General features: G+C 37.9%; 1 protein-coding gene across 6 annotated transcripts in view; it reads left to right on the top strand.

Annotated features, from left to right (window-relative positions):
• The window catches only part of FER (FER tyrosine kinase), a 466,540-nt gene that overhangs the window by 441,760 nt on the left and 2,780 nt on the right, over window positions 1–22,000 (top strand). For all 6 annotated transcript variants that reach the window (XM_045999916.1, XM_045999920.1, XM_045999919.1 and 3 more), the window contains one exon: window positions 21,171–21,293. In XM_045999916.1, the coding sequence (XP_045855872.1) occupies window positions 21,171–21,293 (123 nt within the window). The remainder of the gene's footprint in view (window positions 1–21,170; window positions 21,294–22,000) is intronic.

The raw sequence follows: 22,000 nt of genomic DNA, 5'->3' as shown, positions 1-22,000 counted from the left end.
AATGAAAATACAGAAAGGGAAATTAGAGAATCGATTCCATTTACTATTGCACCAAGAACCATAAGATACCTGGGAATAAACCTAACCAAAGAGGTAAAGGACCTGTACTTGAGGAACTACAGAACACCATGAAAGAAATTGAAGAAGACACAAAAAGATGGAAGACTGTTCCATGCTCTTGGATTGGAAGAATAAACATTGTTAAAATGTCTATACTGCCTAGAGCCATCTATACTTTTAATGCCATTCCGATCAAAATTCCACCGGTATTTTTCAAAGAGCTGGAGCAAATAATCCTAAAATTTGTATGGAATCAGAAGAGACCCCAAATTGCTAAGGAAATGTTGAAAAACAAAAACAAAACTGGCGGCATCATGTTACCCGATTTCAAGCTTTACTACAAAGCTTTGATCACCAAGACAGCGTGGTACTGGCATAAAAACAGACACATAGACCAGTGGAATAGAGTGGAGAGCCCAGATATGGACCCTCAACTCTATGGTCAAATAATCTTCGACAAAACAGGAAAAAATATACAATGGAAAAAAGACAGTCTCTTCAATAAATGGTGCTGGGAAAACTGGACAGCGATATGTAGAAGAATGAAACTCGACCATTCTCTTACACCGTACACAAAGATAAACTCGAAATGGATAAAAGACCTCAATGTGAGACAGGAATCCATCAGAATCCTAGAGGAGAACATAGGCAGTAACCTCTTCGATATCAGCCACAGCAACTTCTTTCAAGATATGTCTCCAAAGGCCAAGGAAACAAAAGCGAAAATGAACTTTTGGGACTTCATCAAGATCAAAAGCTTCTGCACAGCAAAGGAAACAGTCCACAAAACAAAAAAGCAACCCACGGAATGGGAGAAGATATTTGCAAATGACAGTACAGACAAAAGGTTGATATCCAGGATCTATAAAGAACTTCTCAAACTCAACACACACAAAACAGATAATCATATCAAAAAATGGGCAGAAGATATGAACAGACACTTCTCCAACGAAGACATACAAATGGCTATCAGACATATGAAAAAATGTTCATCATCACTAGCCATCAGGGAGATTCAAATTAAAACCACATTGAGATACCACCTTACACCACTTGGAATGGCCAAAATTAGCAACACAGGAAACGACGTGTGTTGGAGAGGATTTGAAGAAAGGGGAACCCTCTTACACTGTTGGTGGGAATGCAAGTTGGTGCAGCCACTTTGGAGAACAGTGTGGAGATTCCTCAAGAAATTAAGAATAGAGCTTCCCTATGACCCTGCAATTGCACTGCTGGGTATTTACCCCAAAGATACAGATGTAGTGAAAAGAAGGGCCATCTGTACCCCAATGTTTATTGCAGCAATGGCTACGGTCGCCAAACTGTGGAAAGAACCAAGATGCCCTTCAACGGATGAATGGATAAGGAAGATGTGGTCCATATACACAATGGAGTATTATGCCTCCATCAGAAAGGATGAATACTCAAATTTTGTAGCAACATGGACGGGACTGGAAGAGATTATGCTGAGTGAAATAAGTCAAGCAGAGACAGTCAAGTATCATATGGTCTCAGTTATTTGTGGAGCATAATAAAGAACACGGAGGACATGGGGAGATGGAGAGGAGAGGGAGTTGAGGGAAACTGGAAGGGGAGATGAACCATGAGAGACTATGGACTCTGAAAAACAACCAGAGGGTTTTGAAGGGGCGGGGGGGTGGGAGGTTGAAGAACCAGGTGGTGGGTAATAAGGAGGGCACGTACTGCATGGAGCACTGGGTGTGGTGCAAAAACAATGAACACTGTTATGCTGGAAAAAAAAAAAAAAAGGCCCCATGCTTGGAATCACCTGCCCTAGGTCCCACAGCAAAAGCAGCCAATGGACAGGCTATGTGAAAGAAGCTCATCTGATAGTCTTAAAGCATCAGCTTGAGAGGCATCTTATTTAATACACATCAGTGGGGCTGCTGGAGATATTTTCAGGGATGAAAGCTGGCAGATGCCATTTGCACATTCTCCTTCTGCACCCCAGAACACCATTATCTCTCAGAGGGGAGTTTTTACACATATCTAGTAGCCTGGGTTTTGCAGTTGCCACACAGGGAAGACCCCTTGATCGTCAGGCTCTGGAACCCAGGGGGTTTGCATTCCTGTGTACCATATGAGTGTAACAGAAAGAGAGTTCTCAGCAGGCTACCACCCCAGTGCCCTGACAGCAACATATCCACAGTCTTTACTCACTTCTCCAGGAGCTGTGGCCCATGGACAGACTTCTGGTATGGATGCCATCCATCTATAGGCCTGTGGAGGTTCTGTCCAGGAACAAAGGCCAATGGAGACACCATCTCTGTACTCTCCCTCTACTTCCCTTGCCAGAATCTCCCAAAAAGGAGCTTATACCCTGGTCTGGTACTCAGGTTTTAGCAGATGCTACCTGGGAACATCTCTGTATCACCTGACTCTGGTGGTCAGCAGGGCTTACTTTCACAGATTCCACAGGATTGTAACCAACAGTGACAGAGTTCATAAACAGCTATCACCCTTAAGACACAGAAAGAGGCAATAGGCCCAAGAGCTCTTTCTGTGAAAGAGGCCTATTGGCTTATCATCATAGCTATAGCCAGAGATGCAGGCTTCTAACTGAACACACATCTAAGACCTGACTATAATCCTTTCCAGAGACATTAGAAGGCAGGCATAATCCTCATACTCTGATGGATTCCATAGCACCAGTATATTCTAGAACACCAGTATCTCTCAGAAGAGAGCTCTTACACCCACCTGGTGTCCCAGTTTTAGGGGCTGCCATCCAGAGAATGCCCTTGATCTGGCTCTAGTGACCAAGAGACACTTGCATTCCTGAGTCCCAGATGACTATAACAATCAGAGTTCTTGGCAAGCCAGCATTCCCCATGGCACTGCACCAACAGCCAACTATGAAGGAAGCCTATTTGCCTGTTGGGAGCTTCAGACTGTGGGGAAGTCATCAGGTTTGGCACACATCTAGAGGCTAAAGTAATGGAGACTGGTAGACACCATCTTTGCACTCTCCCTTTGCCCCACTATACCTCCCTGGTATCTCCCAGAAAGGAGCTTATGCACTCAGCTAAAGCCCCAGTTTTTACAACTGCTGCCCAGTGGCTAACTCCAGATCAGCTGGCTCTAGTGTCAGTGGGGCTTACACGTGTAGTCCCACAGAACTGTGGGACCAAAGCCAGTAATTTAGGGTCTGGCTGCAAATCAGACTCAATTTCAGTGCTGATATTCTTTGGGACATGATATGTCTAGGAGCACCCTCAACTACTGTGAGCTATTAAAATAGCCTGTGTGGGCAGTCACACAGGTTTGAAAGACAACAAAGAGCAACAGCAAAGCTGAATGATGACATTCATGTAGTACATGAGGGTACTTCTTCAAGACTGGGAGAGGTGGCTGTACCTCAAATGCATAAAAACCAAGAGTTAGGAAAAATTAGAAAACACTGAGATATGCCAAGTGAAAGAACAAAAGAAACCCTAGGAAAATAAAATTTTAGTGAAGGAGAGATAAAAGATATATCTGATAAAGATTTCAAAGTAATCATAAAGATGCTTACCAAACTCAGAAGAATCAACATGATAACACTTTCAATGAAGAGATAGAAAATATAACAAAAAAAAACAAACAAACAGAAGTCACAGAGCTGGGAAAAAAAAATACACTAGAGAGGTTTACTAGCAAACTAGATGAAAAAGCAAGGATCAGTTAAACATGAAGCAGTGAACTCACCCTATCAGAGCAGCAAAAAGAATTTTAAGAAGTGAAGGTAACTCAAGGGCCTTACAGAACACCATGAAGCAGACTAACATTTGCATTATAGAAGTCCCAGAAGAAGAAGAGGGGAGAGTAAGGGACAGAAAACTTATGTAAAGAAATAATGGTTTAAAACTTACCTAATTTAGAGAAAGAAACTCATCCAGATCTCGGAGGCCCATTGAGTTCCAAATAAAATGAACTCAAGACTCACACCAAGACACATTATAATTAAAACGTTAAAGATAAGAAAAGAATCTTAAAAGCAGCAAGAGAAAAGCAACTTGTCACATACAAGGGAGCCCCCGTAAGACTCACCAAATTTTTTGGCAGAAACATTGCAGGCCAGAAGAGTAGCACAATATATTCAAAGGTTGAAAGTAGAACACTTGCAAACAAAAATACTCTACTTGGTAGCTAACATTTAGGGCTGAAGGAGATACAAAGAGTTCTCCAGATAAGCAAAAGTTAAGGGAGTTCATCAACACTAAACCAGCTATAGAAAAAAATGAGAAATGGACTTCTCTAAGCTGAAAAGAAAGGGTGAGGGGGGAAGAGCAAGATGGCAGGAGAGTAGGAGACCTAAATTTTGTCTGGTCCCAGGAATTCAGCTAGATAGTTATCAAACCATTCTGAATACCTAAAAGCTCAACAGGAGATCAAAGAGAATAGCACCAATTCTAGGAACAGAAAAGCAACCACTTTCTGGAAGTGTATATTTTCCTGGGGTCATTGTTAGTCTCTTTTAGCATTTTGTCCTCTCACTCATCTGTTCTTCTCTGAACAGAATGACAAAACTGAAAAACTCACTTCAAAAAAGGATTAAGAGGCAGTACCGACTACCAGGGACCTAATCAATACGGACACTAGTAAGATATCAAAACTAGAGTTCAGAGTGACAATTATAAAGATTTAGCTGGGCTTGAGAAAAGCATTGAAGATACTAGAGAATCCCTTTCTGGAGAAAAAATAATCACTAAAATCTAACCAAGTTGAAATAAAAAAAGTGATTAATGTGGTGTAATAAATGGAGGCTCTTACTGCTCAGATAAATGAGACAGAAGAGAGAATTAGTGACACGGAAGACCAAATGATGGAGAATAAAGAAGTTGATCACGAGGGGAGATTTCAAGAGATAAGTGATATCAGAAGACCAAACAATATTAGAATAATTGGGATCCCAGAAAAGGAAGAAAGAGAGAGAAGGGCAGAAGATATATTGGAGCAAATTAGACCAGAGAACTTCCCTAATTGGGGGAAGAAAACAAACATCAAAATCCAGGAGGAACAGAGAACCACCCCCCCAAATTAATAAAAATAGGTCAACACCCCATCATCTAATAGTAAAACTTACAAGCTCAGAAACAAACAGAAAATCCTGAAAGCAACTTGGGACAAGATTTCTATAACCAACAATGGTAGACATGTTAGATTGGCAGCAGACCTATCCACAGAGACCTGGCAGGCCAAGGACTGGAATGATATATTCAGAGCACTAACTGAAAAAAAATATGCAGCCAAGAGTACTATATCCAGCTAGGCTGTCACTGAAAATAGAAGGAGGGATAAAAAGCTTCCAGGACAAACAAAAATTAAAAGAATTTGCAAACACCAAACCAGTCCTACAGGAAATATTGAAATGGGTCCTCTAAGTAAAGAGAGAGCCTAAAGGTAACAGACCAGAAAGTAACAGAGACAATATACAGTAACAGTCACCTTACAGGCAATGCAATGGCACTAAATTCATATCTTTCAATAGTTACCCTGAATGTAAATTGGCTAAATACCCCAATCAAAAGTCACAGGGTATCAGAATGGATAAAAAAAACAAGACCCATCGATATCCTGTCCGCAAGAAACTCATTTTGATTCAAAGACACCTCCAGATTTAAAGTGAGTGTATGGAAAACAATTTACCATGCTAATGGACATCAAAAGAAAGCTGGGGGTGGCAATCCTTATATCAGATAAATTAGATTTTAAGCCAAATATTATTTAAAAAGATGAGGAAGGACACCTTATCATACTACCTTATCATACTTAAAGGGTCTGTCCAATAAGAATATCTAACAATTTTAAATATCTAGGCCCTTAGCATGGGAGCAGCCAATTATATAAACCAATTAATAACAAAATCAAAGAAACACATCAACAATAATACAATAATAGTAGGGGACTTAACACTTCCTGAAATGGACAGATCATCTAAGCAAAAGATCAACAAGGAAATAAAGGCTTTAAATGACATGCTGGATTAGATGGACATCACAGATATATTCAGAACATTTCATCCCAAAGCAACAGAATACACATTCTTCTCTAGTGCACATGGAACATCTCCAGAATAGATTACATCCTGAGTCACAAATCAGGTCTCAACCAGTACCAAAAAACTGGAACCATTCCCTGCATATTTTCAGACCACAATGCTCTGAAACTAGAACTCAATCACAGAGGAAAGTTGGAAAGAACTCAAATTCATGGAGGCTAAAGAGCATCCTACTAAACAATGAATGAGTCAACCAGGAAATTAAAGAAGAATTGAAAAAAATCCATGGAAGCAAATGAAAATGAAAACACAACTGTTCAATATCTTTGTGACAAAGCAAAGGCAGTCCTGATGGAAAAATACATAGCAATACAAGACTTTCTCACGAAATAAGAAAGGTCTCAAGTATACAACCTAACCCTACACCTAAAGGAGCTGAAGAAGTAACAGCAAAGAAAGGCTAAACCCAGCAAGAGAAGAGAAATAGATTAATAGAACTAGGAGCTGATTCTTTAAAACAATTAAAAAGACTGATAAACCCTTGCCCAGACTTATCAAGAAGAAAAGAGAAATGACCCAAATTAATAAAATCATGAATGAAAGAGGAGAGATCACAACCAACACCAAAGAAATACAAACAATTATAAGAACATATTATGAGCAATTATATACCAGCAAATTTGACAATCTGGAAGAAATGGATACATTTCTAGAGACATTAAACTACCAAAACTGAACCAGGAAGAAATAAAAAACTGAACAGACTCATAAACAGTAAGGAGACTGAGTCATCAAAAATCTCCCAAGAAACAAACCCCGGGGCCAGGTGGCTTCCCAAAGGAATTCTACCAAACCTTTAAAGAAGAGTTAATACTTATTCTCCTATAACTGTTCCAAAAAATAGAAATGGAAGGAAAACTTACAAACTCATTTTATGAGGCCAGCATTACCCTAATCCCAAAACCAGACAAAGAGCCCATCAAAAAGGAGAATTACAGACCAATATCCTTGATGAACACAGATGCAAAAATTCTAACCAAAATACTGGCCAATAGGATCTAACAGTACATTAAAGGGATTATTCACCACAACCAAGTGGGATTTATTCCTGGCCTGCAAGTTTGTTTCAACATCTGCAAATCAATCAATGTGATACAATACATTAATAAAAGAAAGAACAACTACCATTTGATACTCTCAATAGATGAATAAAAAAGCATTTGACAAAGTACAGCATCTTTTCTTGGTCAAAACTCTTCACAGTGTAGAGATAGAGGATACATACCTCAATATCATCAAAGCCATCTATGAAAAACCCACAGCAAATATCATTCTCCATGGGGAAAAACTGAGAGCTTTTCCCCTAAGGTCAGGAACATGGCAAGGATATCCACTATGACCACTGCTATTTAGCATAGTACTAGAAGTCCTAGCCTTGGCAATCAGACAACAAAAAGAAATGAAAGGCATCCAAATTGGCAAAGAAGAAGTCAAACTCTCATTCTTCACAAGTGACATGATACTTTATATGGAAAACCCAAAAGAGTCCACCCCAAAACTGCTAGAACTCATACAGGAATGCAGTATAAAGAGTCAGGATATAAAAATCAATGCACAGAAGCCAGCTGCATTTCTATACACCAACAACAAGACAGAAGGAAGAGGAATTAAAGAGTTCATCCCATTCAATTGCACACAAAACCGTAAGATACCTAGGAATAAATCTAACCGAAGAGGAAAAGAACCTGTGCTCAGAAAACTATAGTCACAAAAGAAATTGAGGAAGAAATGGAAAAATGTTCCATGCTCATGGATTGGAAAAAAATATTGTGAACATGTCTATGTTACCTAGAGCAATCTACACATTTAATGCAATCCCTATCAAAATACCATCAACTTTTTTCAAAGACATGGAACAAATAATCCTAAAATTTATATGGAATCAGAAAAGACCCCGAATAGCCAGAGAAATGTTGATAAAGAAAAGTAAAGCTGGTAGCATCACAATTCCAGACTTCAAGCTCTACTATAAAGCTGTAATCATCAAGACAGTATGGTACCAGCAACAGACATACATATATCAACGGAACAGAACAGAGAGCCCAGAAATAGACCCCCAACTCTTTGGCCAACTAATCTTAACAAAGCAGGAAAGAATGTCCAATGGAAAAAAGACAGTGTCTTCAACAAATGGTGTTGGGAAAATTGGACAGCCACATGCAGAAGAATGAAAATGAACCATTTCCTTGTACCACACAAAAAATAGATTCAAAACAGATGAAAAACCTCAATGTGAGACAGGAATACATCAAAATCTTTGAAGAGAACCCAGGCAGCAACCTCTTTGAACTTAGCCATAGCAACTTCTTCCTAGAAACATTGCCAAAGACAAGGGAAACCAGGGCAAAATGAACTATTGGGACTTCAACAAGATCAAAAGCTTCTGCACAGCAAAGGAAGCAGTCAACAAAACCAAAAGACACCCGACAGAATGGGAGAAGATATTTGCAAATGACATATCAGATAAAGGGCTAGAATCCAAAAATCTGTAAAGAACTTAGTCAAACTCAACACCCAAAGAACAAAACAAGAAGTGGGCAGAAGACATGAACAGACATTTCTGCAAAGAAGACATCCTAATGGCCAAGACACACATGAAAAAGTACTCAACATCACTTGGCATCAGGGAAATACAAATCAAAACAACAGTGAGATACTACCTCACACCAATCAGAATGGCTAAAATTCGCCAGTCAGGAAATGATAGATGTTGGCAAGGATGTGAAGAAAGGGGAACCCTCCTACACTGTTGGTGGGAATGCAAGCAGGTGCAGCCACTTTGGAATACAGTACAGAGGGTCCTCAAGAAGTTGAAAGTAGAGCTACCCCATGACCCAGCAATCACACTACTGGGTATTTACCCTAAAGATACAAATGTAGTGATCTGAAGGGGCACGTGCACCCAAATATTTATAGCAGCAGTGTCCACAAGAGGCAAACTATGGAAAGAGACTCAATGTCCATCAAGAGATGAATGGATAAAGAAGAGGTGGTATATATACACAGTGGAATACTATGCAGCCATCCAAAAAACAAAAAAAACAAACAAAAAACAAACAAAAAAAACCCCAAAAAACAAAAAACTGAAATCTTGCCATTTGCAATGACATGGATGGAACGAGAGGGCATTATGTTAATCAAAATAAGTCAGGCAAAGAAAGAATTATCATATGATTTCACTGATATGAGGAATTTGAGAAACAAGACAAAGGATCGTAGGGGAAGGGAGGGAAAAATGAAACAAGATGAAAACAGAGAGGGAGACAAACTATAAGAGACTCGTAATCTCAGGAAACAAACTGAGAGTTGCTGGGGGAGAGGGGATGGGAGGATGGGGTGGCTGCGTAATGGACACTGGGGAGGTATGGGTTATGGTGAGCACTGTGAATTGTTTAAGACTGATGAATCACAGACCTGTACCCCTGTAATTAATAATACATTTTATGTTAAAAATTTTTAAAGCAAATATTAACATGCCTAAAAGGAGAAATAGCAACAATGTAGAAGAGTTTAATATACCACTTATATCTATGGATAGATCATCCAGACAGAAAAATCAATGAGGAAATATGGGCCTTAAATGACACATTGGACGAGGTGGACTACATAGATATATATAGAACATCTCACCCAAAAGCACCAAAATACACATCCTTCTCAAGTGTACATGGAACATTCTCCAGGACAGATCATATCTTAGGCTACAAAACATGTCTTAATAAATTTAAGAAGATTGAAATCGGGGCACCTGGGTGGCTCAGTGGATTAAGCCTCTGCCTTCAGCTCAGGTCATGGTCTCAGGGTTCTGGGATCGAGCCCCGTATCGGGATCTCTGCTTGGCAGGGAGCCTGCTTCCTCTTCTCACTCTGCCTGCCTCTCTGCCTACTTGTGATCTCTCTCTGTCAAATGGATAAATAAATTCTTTAAAAAAAAAAAAAAAAGGAAGATTGAAATCATATCAAGCATCTTTTCTGACCACAGTGGTATGAAATTTCACAATTACTGGGGTATTAAACAACATTCTACTGAAAAACTAATGCATTAAAGAAGAAATCAAAAGAGCTATCAAAAAATACCTTGAGAGGCACCAGGGTGGTTCAGTAAGTTAAGCGTTCCACTCTACGTTTCGGCTCAGGTCATGATCTCAGGGTCATAAGATCAGGCTTCCCACAGGTCTCCTCATTCAGCGTGGAGTCTGCTTGGGATTCTCTGCTTCTCCCTCTGCTCATGTGTGTTCTCTCTCTCTCTAGAATAAGTAAATAAAACCTTAAAAAAGAAAAAACTTTGAGACAAATCAAAATGGAAATACAATATGCCAAAATTCATGAGATGAAGCAAAAGGAATTCTAAGAGGGAAGTTCATAGCACCAAATAAAGAGAAAAATGCAAACATTATTCATCAATTAACTAGAAAAAGAAGAAGACATGAAGTCCAAAGTTAGTAGAAGGAAGGAAATAACAAAGCACAGAACATAAATATATGAGAGAGAGATTAAAAAGAAAATAAAAAAGAATGATGAAAAAAGAGATGGTTCTCTGGGAAAAAAAATTGACAAACCTTTTAGCTGGTCTTATCAAGAAAAAAGAGAGGACTCAAAATGAGGAATGAAAGAGGAGATATTACACCAATACCACAGAAATACAAAGGGTCATAAAAGACTACTATGAACAACAGTATGCCACAACACATGGATATAGTAAAATAGATAAAGTCCTAAAAATATACAACTCACCAAGACTGAATTATGAAGAAATAGAAAACCTGAACAAACTGATTACTTTTTCAGTTTCCTTACTAGTAAACAAAAACCAACAAACAAAAGTCCAGGACCACATGATTTCACTGGTGAATTCTATCAAACATGGAGAAAGATGGGCATTAATTCTTCTTTATTTAAAACTCTTCCAAAAAAATAGAAGAGGAGGAAATACTTCCAAAGTCATTTCACAAGGCCAGCATCACCATATCAAAACCACCAGAAATGAAAATTACAGGCCAATATCCGTTATGAACATAGCTGCAAAATTCCTTAACAAAATTTTACCAAACTAAATTTAACAATACATTAAGAGATTTTACACCATATTCAAGTGGGATTTATTCCAGGGATTCAAGAATGTTTTAACCTCCAAAAGTCAATCCATGAGATATGCCACATTAGCAAAAGGAAAGATAAAAATTATTATCTCCATAGATGCAGAAAAAAAGCATTTGACAAAATTCAACATCCATTTGTGACAAATCTCAACAAACTGAGTATAGACAGAACATAACTGAGCATCATACAGGCCATATATGACACAAGCCCACAGCTTGTGTTAAATAAGATAAGGAATCAGACAAGGATTCCCACTTTCACCACTTTTATTCAACATAGTATTGGAAGTCATAGCTAGAGCAATTAGATAAGGATACAATAAAAAGCATGCCAACTGGAGGGGTGCCTGGGTGGCTCAGTGGGTTGGAGCCTCTGCCTTTGGCTCAGGTCATGATCCCAGGGTCCTGGGATCGAGCCCCGCATCGGGCTCTCTGCTCAGCAGGGAGCCTGCTTCTCCCTCTCTCTCTGTCCATCTCTGCCTGCTTCTGATCTCTGTCTGTCAAATAAATAAAATCTTAAAAAAAAAAAAAAAAGCATGCCAACTGGAAAATAAGTAAAATTATCACTCTTTGCAGATGACATTGTTATATATAGACACACTAAAGACTACCAATAAACTGTTAGAACAATTAATGAATTCAGTAAATTTGCAGTATACAAAAATTTGTTGCATTTCTACACATTGAAATGAACTATCAAAAAGAGAAATTAAGAAAACAGTCCCATTTACAACTGTATCAAAAAGAATAAAACACCTATGAATAAATTTAACTTAGAGGTGAAAGACTTGTACTCAGACACTGAAAGAAATTAATGAAAGGAAATGATGACAATACAGATACATGGAAAGATATTCCCTGATCCTGGGTTAGGAGAATATTGTTAAATACCTAGACTACCCAAAGCATTCTACAGATTGAATATGTTTTTGGAAGAAATACAGCAAACAATTCTAAAATTTGTATGGAACCACAAAAGACTGAATAACCAAGGCAATCCTGAGAAAGAACAAAGTTGGAGGCATTGTGCTGCCTGATGTCTAACTCTACTAAAAAGCTATAGTAATTGAAACAGTAGGGTATTAGCATAAAAACAGGTACACAGATCAATGAAACAGGAGAGCCCAGAAATAAACCAATGTTTTTATGATCAATCGATTTACAACAGAGGAGCCAAGAATATACAATAGGGTAGGGACAGTCTCTTCAATAAATGGTGCTATGAAAACTATAGTCACATGCAAAAGAATGAAACTGGACCACCATCTTATACCATACACAAGAATTAACTCAAAATGGATTCAAGACTGTAATAGGAGACACAAAACCACAAATTCCTAGAAGTAAACATAGGCAGTAATTTCCTTGACTTGGTTTTTTGGAGATAATTTTTTGGGTCTGACACCAAAAGTAAAAGTTTTCTGCTTTAATAAACTAGTCGAACTACATCAAGCTACAACTTTCTGCACAATAAAGGAAAGTATCAACAAAGTGAAAAGGGAACCTACTAAATGGGAGAAAGTATTTGCAAATCATGTATCTGATGAAGGGTTAATAATATCCAAGATAATTCATACAGCTCAATATCAAAAAATTTCAATTAAGAAATAGACAAATTTGACTAGACAGTTTTCCAAAGAAGACACACAGATGGCCAATAAGTATATGAAAAGATGCTCAACATCATTAATCATCAGGAAAATGCAAATCAAAACAACAATGACATACATGCCCCAGATGCCCTGTGGTACTGGATGGGGGGGAAGCTATGGTTTAAGAAAGCAACTAGAATATAAAAGATCCAGCTCTAGAACTCTGCCAAACAGCAGGGGAGCTGCTGGAACTCTCTCCAAATCAGAGGGGCTGGCAAGTGTCATGGTTTATATTCCCTTGTACCATGAAAGCCAACCTACCTCTTCAGTAAACCTTGAACCCCTAGCCCACACCAACCCAAGGCAGCCCCACCCAGCACAGCACACACACACAGCACATGACTGATTAGTGCTCATTATATGTCTAGCTGTTCTCGCCAAGGTGACACAGGTGCAACTCACCCTGAAAGACACCAGGACCATACCACTTTGGCTCCAGAAAACTTGCTAGAGCACTCCTGTTGCAGAGTGCTCCAGGACTCCACCCTCCAGCCCACACCTTGCTATGCCTCTAGCCATCCTGCCAGGATGCATCCTGAATACAGCATCCCAGAACACCCAGGTCCATGCAATCCTCGGTGTCAGCCACCCCACCAGGTGTTCTTTGTCTACACTGAACCCCTGGCTTGTACCCACTTTAGCCACAGCTTTCCTGCCAAGGTGACCTCTGCATGGAGAGCCCCAGGGACAACCCTAGCCCATGTTTACTTCAGCTTTAGCTCTCTTGCCAAGGCACCCTCTACACAGACTGTCCAGGATTGCTCTGGCCCATACCTACTTCTGTTCCAGCCATCCCACCAGAGAGGCCCAGTATGGGAACCCCAGCCCATATCAGTCACAGCTCCAGCCAGCCAGCCAAAGTCACCAGGCACAGATAATCTACACAGAGGATGACCATACACAAGACCTTTTTCTCAAGTTTAGAAGACATAGCAGTTTTGTTTCATTCATAGAAACACAGAAAGATAAGCAAAATGAGACAGAGGAAGATGCTGTAAATGAAAGAACAAAACAAAACCTCAGAAAAAGAACTAAATAAAATGGAGATAATCTGTCTACTTGACAAATAGTTCAAAGCAATGCCATAAAGATGCCCCCCATACTGGAGAAGAATGATGAACTTTGTGAGAACTTCACTTAAAGATAGAAAATGTAAAAAAAAGAACTAATCAAAAAAAAAAAAAAAAGAAGAACTAATCAGAGTTGAAGAATACAATAACCAAAATGAAAAGTACACTAGAGGCAATCAATATTAGATTTGAGGATGAAGAAGAACAGATCAGCAACCTGGAAAACAGAGTAATAGAAAGCACTCAAGCAAGAAAGCAAAAAGTAAAAATATTTTTTAAAATGAAGTCATGTTATGCGATCATAACCTTGATCTTAACATCAAGTGAACAAATACTCATATTATAGTTGTTCTAGAAGGAAAAGAGAAAGGAGCAGAAAACCTATTTCACGAAATAATGGCTGAAAACTTAGCTAACCTGGGGAAGGAAACAAACATCCAGGTTTAGGAAGCAAAGAGAGTTCCAAACAAGATAAACCCAAGGAGACCCACACCATGACACATATAATTGAGTTTTCAAAGTTCAAGATAAAAATGTTAAATCAGTAAAAGAAAAGCAATTTGTAATATAATATCATATTATATAAAGCTACTGCCTTACTTTTCAGCAGAAATTCTGTAGGCCAAAAGAGAATGGCATCATGATATTCGAAGTGCTGAAAGGAAAAAACCTAAACCGAGAATACTCTACCTAGCAAGGTTATTATTCAGAATTAAAGAAGAAATAAAGAGTTTTCCAGACAAACAAAAGTTAAAGGAGTTCATCACCACTAAACTGGTCTTACAAGAAACATTTCTTATAAGAAATGTTAAAGGGACTTCTTTAAGTGGAAAAGAAGACAAATAATTAGAGGAAAATCATGAAAACAAAGGGCAATGTTCATATAAGACCAAACAGACTTTAAAACAAAGACTGTAGCAAGAGACAAAGGGCAATACATAAAAAGGGATTAAGAGGATATAACAGTTGTAAATATCTATACACCCCATATTGGAGTGCTTAAATGCATAAAGCAAATATTAACAGACATAAAGGGAGATAATAATAAACTAATAAAATAATAGACTTTAACACCCTAATCACATCAATGGAGAGATCATCCAGGCAGAAAATCAATAAGGAAACAATGTCTTTGAATGACACAACAGACCAGATGGACTTAACATATATATACGGAAGATTCCATCCAAAAACAACAGAAGACACATTCTTTTCAAATGCACATGAAACATTCCCCAGATTAGATCACATTAGGCCACAAAACAGGTCTCAATAAATTTAAGACAACTGTTATCACATCATACATTGTTTCTGATCACAACAGTATCAATCTAGAAATCCATTACAGGAAGAAAACTGGAAAAAGCACAAACACATGGAGGCTGAACAACATACCACCAACCAAGCAATGATTCAGTGAAGAAATCAAAGAGGAAATAAAGGGACGCCTGGGTGGCTCAGATAATGTCTGCCTTCAGCTCAGGTCATGATCCCAAGGTACTGGGACAGAGTCCTCCATCAGGCTTCTTGCTCAGTGGGGAGCCCACTTCTCCCTCTGCCTGCTGCTCCCCTTGCTTGTGCTCGCTCTAATAATAAAATCTTTAAAAAATAAAAGAGGAAATAAAAACACATGAAAACACAGTGATTCAAAAATCTTTGAGATGCAGCAGAAGTAATTCTAAAAGGGAAATTCATAGCAATACAGGTTTTCCTCAAGAAACAAACCAACAAAAATCTGTAACAATCTAACCTTACACCTAAAGGAACTAGAAAAAGAACATACAAAACCCCTAATAGAAGGAAGGAAATAATAAAGATCAAAGTAGAAATAAATGAAATAGAGACTTAAGAAAGCAATAGAAAAAATTCAGTGAAACCAAGATCTGGTTCTTTGAAAAGATCAACAAAATTGCTAAATCTTTAGCCAAACTCTTCAAGAAAAAAAAGAGGACCCAAATACAGAAAACCAGAAATGAAAGAAAAGTAACAACCAAGGTGACAGAAATATAAAGGATTACAAGAGGACTATTATGAAAAATTATATGCCAATGAACTGGACAACCTAGAAGAAATGGGTAAATTCCTAGAAATGTATCTTCTTCTAAAAATCAGAAACAAATAGAAAATCTGAACAAACTAATTGCTAATGATAAAATTGAATTGGTCATCAAAAACTCCCAAAAAACGAAAGTCCAGAACCAGATGGATTTACAGGTGAATTTACTAAACATTTAAAGAAGAGTTAATATTTATCCTCCACAAACTTCATGAAGAAATAGAAGAGGAGAGAAAGCTTCTAAATACATCCAGTAAGGCCAGCCCTACCTTCACACCAAAACCATACCAAGGCAGTACAAAAAAAAAGAAAACTACAGGCCAATATCCCTGATGAACAAAGATGCAAAAACCCTCAACAAAGTATTAGCAAACCACATTCAGCATTACATTAAAAGGATCATCCACCACCATCAAGTAGGATTTATTAAGTGCAAGGATGGTTCAGTATTCACAAATCAATCAAAGTGATACACCACATTAACAAAACAAAGGGTAAGAATCATATGATCATTTCAGTTAGATGCACAAAATGCATCTGACCAAATTCAACATCCATTTGTGATAAAAATTCTTAGTAAGGTAGGTTTAGAGGGAACATACCTCAACATAGTAAATGCCATATATGAAAAACCCACAGCTAACATCATATTCAATGGTGAAAAACTGAGAGTTTTTCCTCTAAGATAAGGAACAAGACTAGAATGTCCATTTTCACCACTTTTATCCAACATAGTACTAGAAGTCCTAGCCATAGCAATGAGACAAAGTAAAAGACAAAAAGAGTGTCCAAGTTGGTAAGGAAGAAGTAAAACTATCACTATTTACAGATGACTCGTTACTATAAGAAAACCCAACAGCCTGTACCAAAAACCATTAGAATAAATAAATTTAGTAAAGTTGCAGAATATAAATTAACATATAGAGATCTGTTGTATTTCTGTACACTAACAACTAGGAGAAAGAGAAATTAAGAAAACAATTCCAATTATAGCTGCACTAAAAGAATAAAATACCTAGGAATAAACTTAACCAAGGAGGTGAAAGACCTGTATTCTGGAAATTGTAAAATGTTGATGGAAGAAATTGAAGAGGACAAAAGCAAAGGAAAGACATACCATGGTCATGTATTAGAAAAAGTGGAATTGTTAAAATGTCTATACTACCAAAAGCAACCTACAGATTCAATGCAATCCCTATCAAAATACCAATAGTATTTCTCAAAGAACTAGAACAAATAATCTTAAATTTGTATGGAACCGATATTGAGAAAGAAGCACAAATCTAGAGGTATCACAATCCCAGGTCACCAGATGTAGTACAAAGCTGTAGTAATTATAACACTATGATATTGGCATTAAAGTAGACACATAGATCAATGGAACAGAAAAGAATCCAGAAATAATCCATGCTTATGTGGTTACTTCATCTATGACAAAAGAGACAAGAATATACATTGAGGAAAATATCTTTTTAATGAATGGTGCTGGGATGGAGCTCCTGGCTGGGTCAGTCATAAGACTGTGTGACTCTTGATCTAGGGGTCATGATTTCGATACCTACTTTGTGTATAGAGATTAAATAAATATCTTTTAAAATAATAACAATAATAATAAATGGTACAGGTAAAACTAGACAGCTGCATCCAAAAAAGTGAAACTGGACTACTTTCTTACACCATACACAAAAGTAAACTCAAAATAAAGACCTAAATGTGAGACCTGAAACCATAAAACTCTTAGAAGAAAACATAGGCAGGAGTATTTTTGATATAGCCTTAGCAGTATTTCTCTAGGTATATCTCCTTAGGCAAAGGAAACAAAAGCAAAAATGAACTATTAGGACTGCACCAAAATAAAAAGCTTCTGCACAGCAAAGGAAACCATCAACAAAATAAAAAGGTAGCCTATGGAATGGGAGAAGATATTTGCAAATGAGATATCTGATGAGGGGTTAATATCAAAGTATATAAAGAACTTACACAACTCAACACCCAAAAAACACACAAATAATAATCTTAAATAATGGGCAGGGGACCTGAACAGACTTTTTTTTTTCCAAAGAAAACGTACAGGTGGCCAAGAGACATGAAAAGATGCTTAATATCACTAGTCATCAAGGAAATGCAAATCAAAACCACAATGAAATATCACCTTAGACCTCTAAGAATGGCTCGAATCAAAAATAAATAACAAGTATTGGCAAGAATGTAGAGAAATAGGAGCACTTTGCACTGTTGGTAAATTAGTACAGGAATGTAAATTAGCATAGCCATTGTAGTAAACAATTTAGAGGTTCCTCAAGAAAAAAATAAAAATATCATACGATCCTATAATCTCACTACTCTCTTATCAGAAGAAAATGAAGACATTCATTCAGAAAGATACATGCACTCCTGTTTATTGCACCCTCATTTACAATAGCCAACATACAGAAGCAGCCTACATGTCCATCGAGAGATGGATGAATAAACAAGATATGGTGTGTATGTATACAATAGACCATTACTCAACTATAAAAAAGGATGAAATTTTGCCATTTGTGACAACATAGATGGGTCTAGAGTGAAATAAGTGAAAGACAAATGTCACTTACATATTTAATCTAAAAAACAAAAGTGGGAAAATATCCATAAACACGGAACAAACTGATGGTTAACAGAGGGGAGATGTTTGGGGGGAATGGGCAAAACAGATGAAAGGTAGTAGGAGGTACAGGCTTCCAGTTACAGAATAAGTCAAAGAGATGAAAGGTACAGCATAGGGAATGTAGTCAATCGTACTGTAGTATCAGTGTATAAAAAAAACTAAAATGAGATCACCTTACACCTGTTACAATGACTATAATCAAAAAGACACCAAATAACATGTTTGTTAGGATGTGAAAAAAGGGAATCTTTGTGCACTGCTGGTGGAAGTATTTATAGTGCAGCCACTATGGAAAACTGGATGATGATTCCCCCCAAAAATGAAAATAGAACTACCATATGATACACTATTTCCACTTCTAGGTATTTATTTGAAGAAAAGGAAAACACTAACTTGAAGAGATATGTGCACCCCCCCATGTTCATTGCAGCATTACTTACAGTAGCTAGGACATGGAAACAAATGCCCACCGACAGATAAAAGGATAAAGAAGGTGTGGTATACATATATAATGGAATATTATTCAGCCATAAAAAATAGTATCTTGCCATTTGCAACAACATGGATGAACCTCGAGCTCATTATGCTACAGGAAATAAGTCAGAGAAAGATAAATACACTATGATTTCACTTCCATGTAAAATACTCAAATAAAAGAAAGAAAGAAAAAAATCAAGGTCATGGATACAGGGAACAGACTGGTGGTTGCCAGAGGTAGGAGACGTTAATATGGGTGAAGCGGGGCAAAACACACAAATTTCCAGTTGTGAAATTAATAAATCATGGGAATATACAACACAGCATGGTGACTATAATTAATACTACTGTATTGCACATTTTAAAGTGCTAAAACAGTAAGTCTTTAAAGTTTTCCTCACAAGAAAAAAATTTTTGTAACTAAGTATAGTGACAGATGTCAATTAGTCCTACTGTATTGATCATTTTGCAATACTTACAAATATTGAATCATTATGCTGTACACCTGAAACTAATATAATATGTAACAATTATGCCTCATTAAAATAAGCAGATAAATTAAAGATTTTTTTAAATTAAATTGTCCAGCAAAGCCAGATTTAAGGTCAAGGTTATAGAATTAGATTACTAACTTTCACTTTTGGTGTGTGATCTTGGTTTATAGGCAACATGCCTTTTTCTTGATCTCTACCCTGATATCATCTTACAAAAACAAAGTATTTGGCTCTGTACACCTTTCATCAAGAATTAATCTTAACTTAGAGTCATTGAATGACTTCCATGCAAAGTATTAAATTATTGGATGGCAAACATGAAAGGAGTTGATATGCAGACAAGAAAACTAATCTCGCTACCAAACAGCATAGTGAATTTCCGTAATTACTGTCTAGTAAGAAGGAAGCTAATTCACACAGCTGGAGGGAATAATCAGCAACTACACTCTAGACTCTGACGTCACAGCAGTTATCAAAGCGCAGGCATACTCTCATTCTCATTTTACTTTGTTCAAGAGAGAGAAAAAGCCATCTTACTTTAAAGTAACAAGATGTTTTTACCCAAGGGGTGTTTATAATCCTGCAGTGGCCAAGTTGAGGTGGGTAGCTTACAAAGGGGATAGAAATGAAATCATTTAAGAACCGTTTTACACCACTACAAATGGGGTTTAGTTATGATAGCGTATGCTCTATGTATAAAATTAAAATACGTTATGAAAGTCTTCAAATTCTTTGCGTCTTAGAGGATGGAAAGGACTTTTTCATTTCCCTCCTTGATTTCATATCCATCTCCAGAAGGTATCTTGTGCTTTTATGTCTGTGCTTCTCTCAAAGACTACAAAAAAAAAATTTTTTTTTAATTAGAAAAAAAATCCAAAGAGCTTAGCTCATGTAGCTCAGTAAAACAGGTGCACCAAGATAGTTTGACAAAACAAGGCACCATGTAATGTAAAGAAGTTGTTCTTATCAGCCAGCTATGTTAATTCTACCGTATTCAAATATACACAGAAAAAAGTATATTTTCTATAAATGAAAGAGTTGGGAAAAATGAGACCTTTAAGGATGTAGGAGTATCTATAAACAGTGACAAGTAAAAAATTGAAGTCAAGAAACTTTCATTATTGCTTTAAGTTTGTTTGTAATTTTAACAGAAAGAAAATGATGGAGGCAGAACACAAAATTGCAGAAATCCAACTTATTTAATCTCCTAGGCATTGATGTGTACAAATTTGTATCTTTTTTTTAATATAAGCCATCCATCTCATTTAGATACTACAGGGAAAGTAAGCTTGCATGCTGGCTGAATATTTGTTTTTTTGATGGGGGAAAACTCATTTGAAGATTGATTTTGTTAAACCAGCAGCCTGATGACTATTCATTTAATTGATAATATGACTAGTCCTGGAAAGTAACACTAGTGAAGAAATAAGATCACTAGTTATTGCATTCCACTGGTAAATTTAAATATGCTGACATGTGACTTGCAAAGGCATGTTTAACCAGAAACGGTCCCCTACTTACACACTTACCTGTTACGGTTTTGTTTGCCCTCCAGGGAGATACAGTTCTGAGAGTGACGTGTGGAGCTTCGGCATCCTCCTCTGGGAGACGTTCAGCCTAGGGGTCTGTCCGTACCCTGGAATGACAAATCAACAAGCACGGGAGCAAGTGGAAAGAGGTGAGCCAAAGACAGGGGGTATCGGTGTTCGCATCCAGCTCCCAGGGACGGTGCTAGTGCTGTGTCTATGGATGTCCTAGCGGGAGGAGGGGACATAACCACTTTTGTGCTTTTGCCCCCCATGGACGGTGTGGCTCTTCTGTGGCAAAACCAACCACAGCAAAAGAAACTTTTCAAGACTCCAAGAGTTTAAAAATAGAGCTATAGGCTTTCCTTGCATTCCCCCCGCCTGGCATGACATCTGCAAGGTTGTGCCACGCACTGTCTTCAAGCCAAAGAGAGTAGCGTTCCTCCAACTCCTGTTTTTTATTCTATGCCAAATGAACACCACTAATAGCATTCTAAATTGAAATGTATTTGGACTTCAGAGAGATGTTTTTGAAAATTGTCTAACATTTCTGAAGAAACCATAAGCTGTTCCCAGATCAGAAACAGGAACAAGTCGGCCGGCTGGGATGCTCTGGTGTGGTCTACAGCTCTCACCAGAGAGAATGCTTCTGCCCCAGTAATGCCCTCGCTGGAGGCCCCTCTCCAGGAGGCTGGCTGTAGAACCGGGTGCAGGAGGAAGACTTGCAGCCCCTTCTTTCCTCTCACTGCGATCTTACTTCCTGGGTGAATACACACAGGCGCGTCCGTGCTGCCCAGCACACCACCAGACAGCTCTGAATTCACAATTCTTCTTGGGCTGGCAGGGAACAGAGCTCCTA

Source organism: Meles meles, chromosome 3 (genome assembly GCF_922984935.1).
Source record: "Meles meles chromosome 3, mMelMel3.1 paternal haplotype, whole genome shotgun sequence".
Lineage (NCBI taxonomy): Eukaryota > Metazoa > Chordata > Mammalia > Carnivora > Mustelidae > Meles > Meles meles.
Note: the sequence above shows the minus strand (reverse complement) of the source record. Positions and strands in the feature narration are given on the sequence as shown.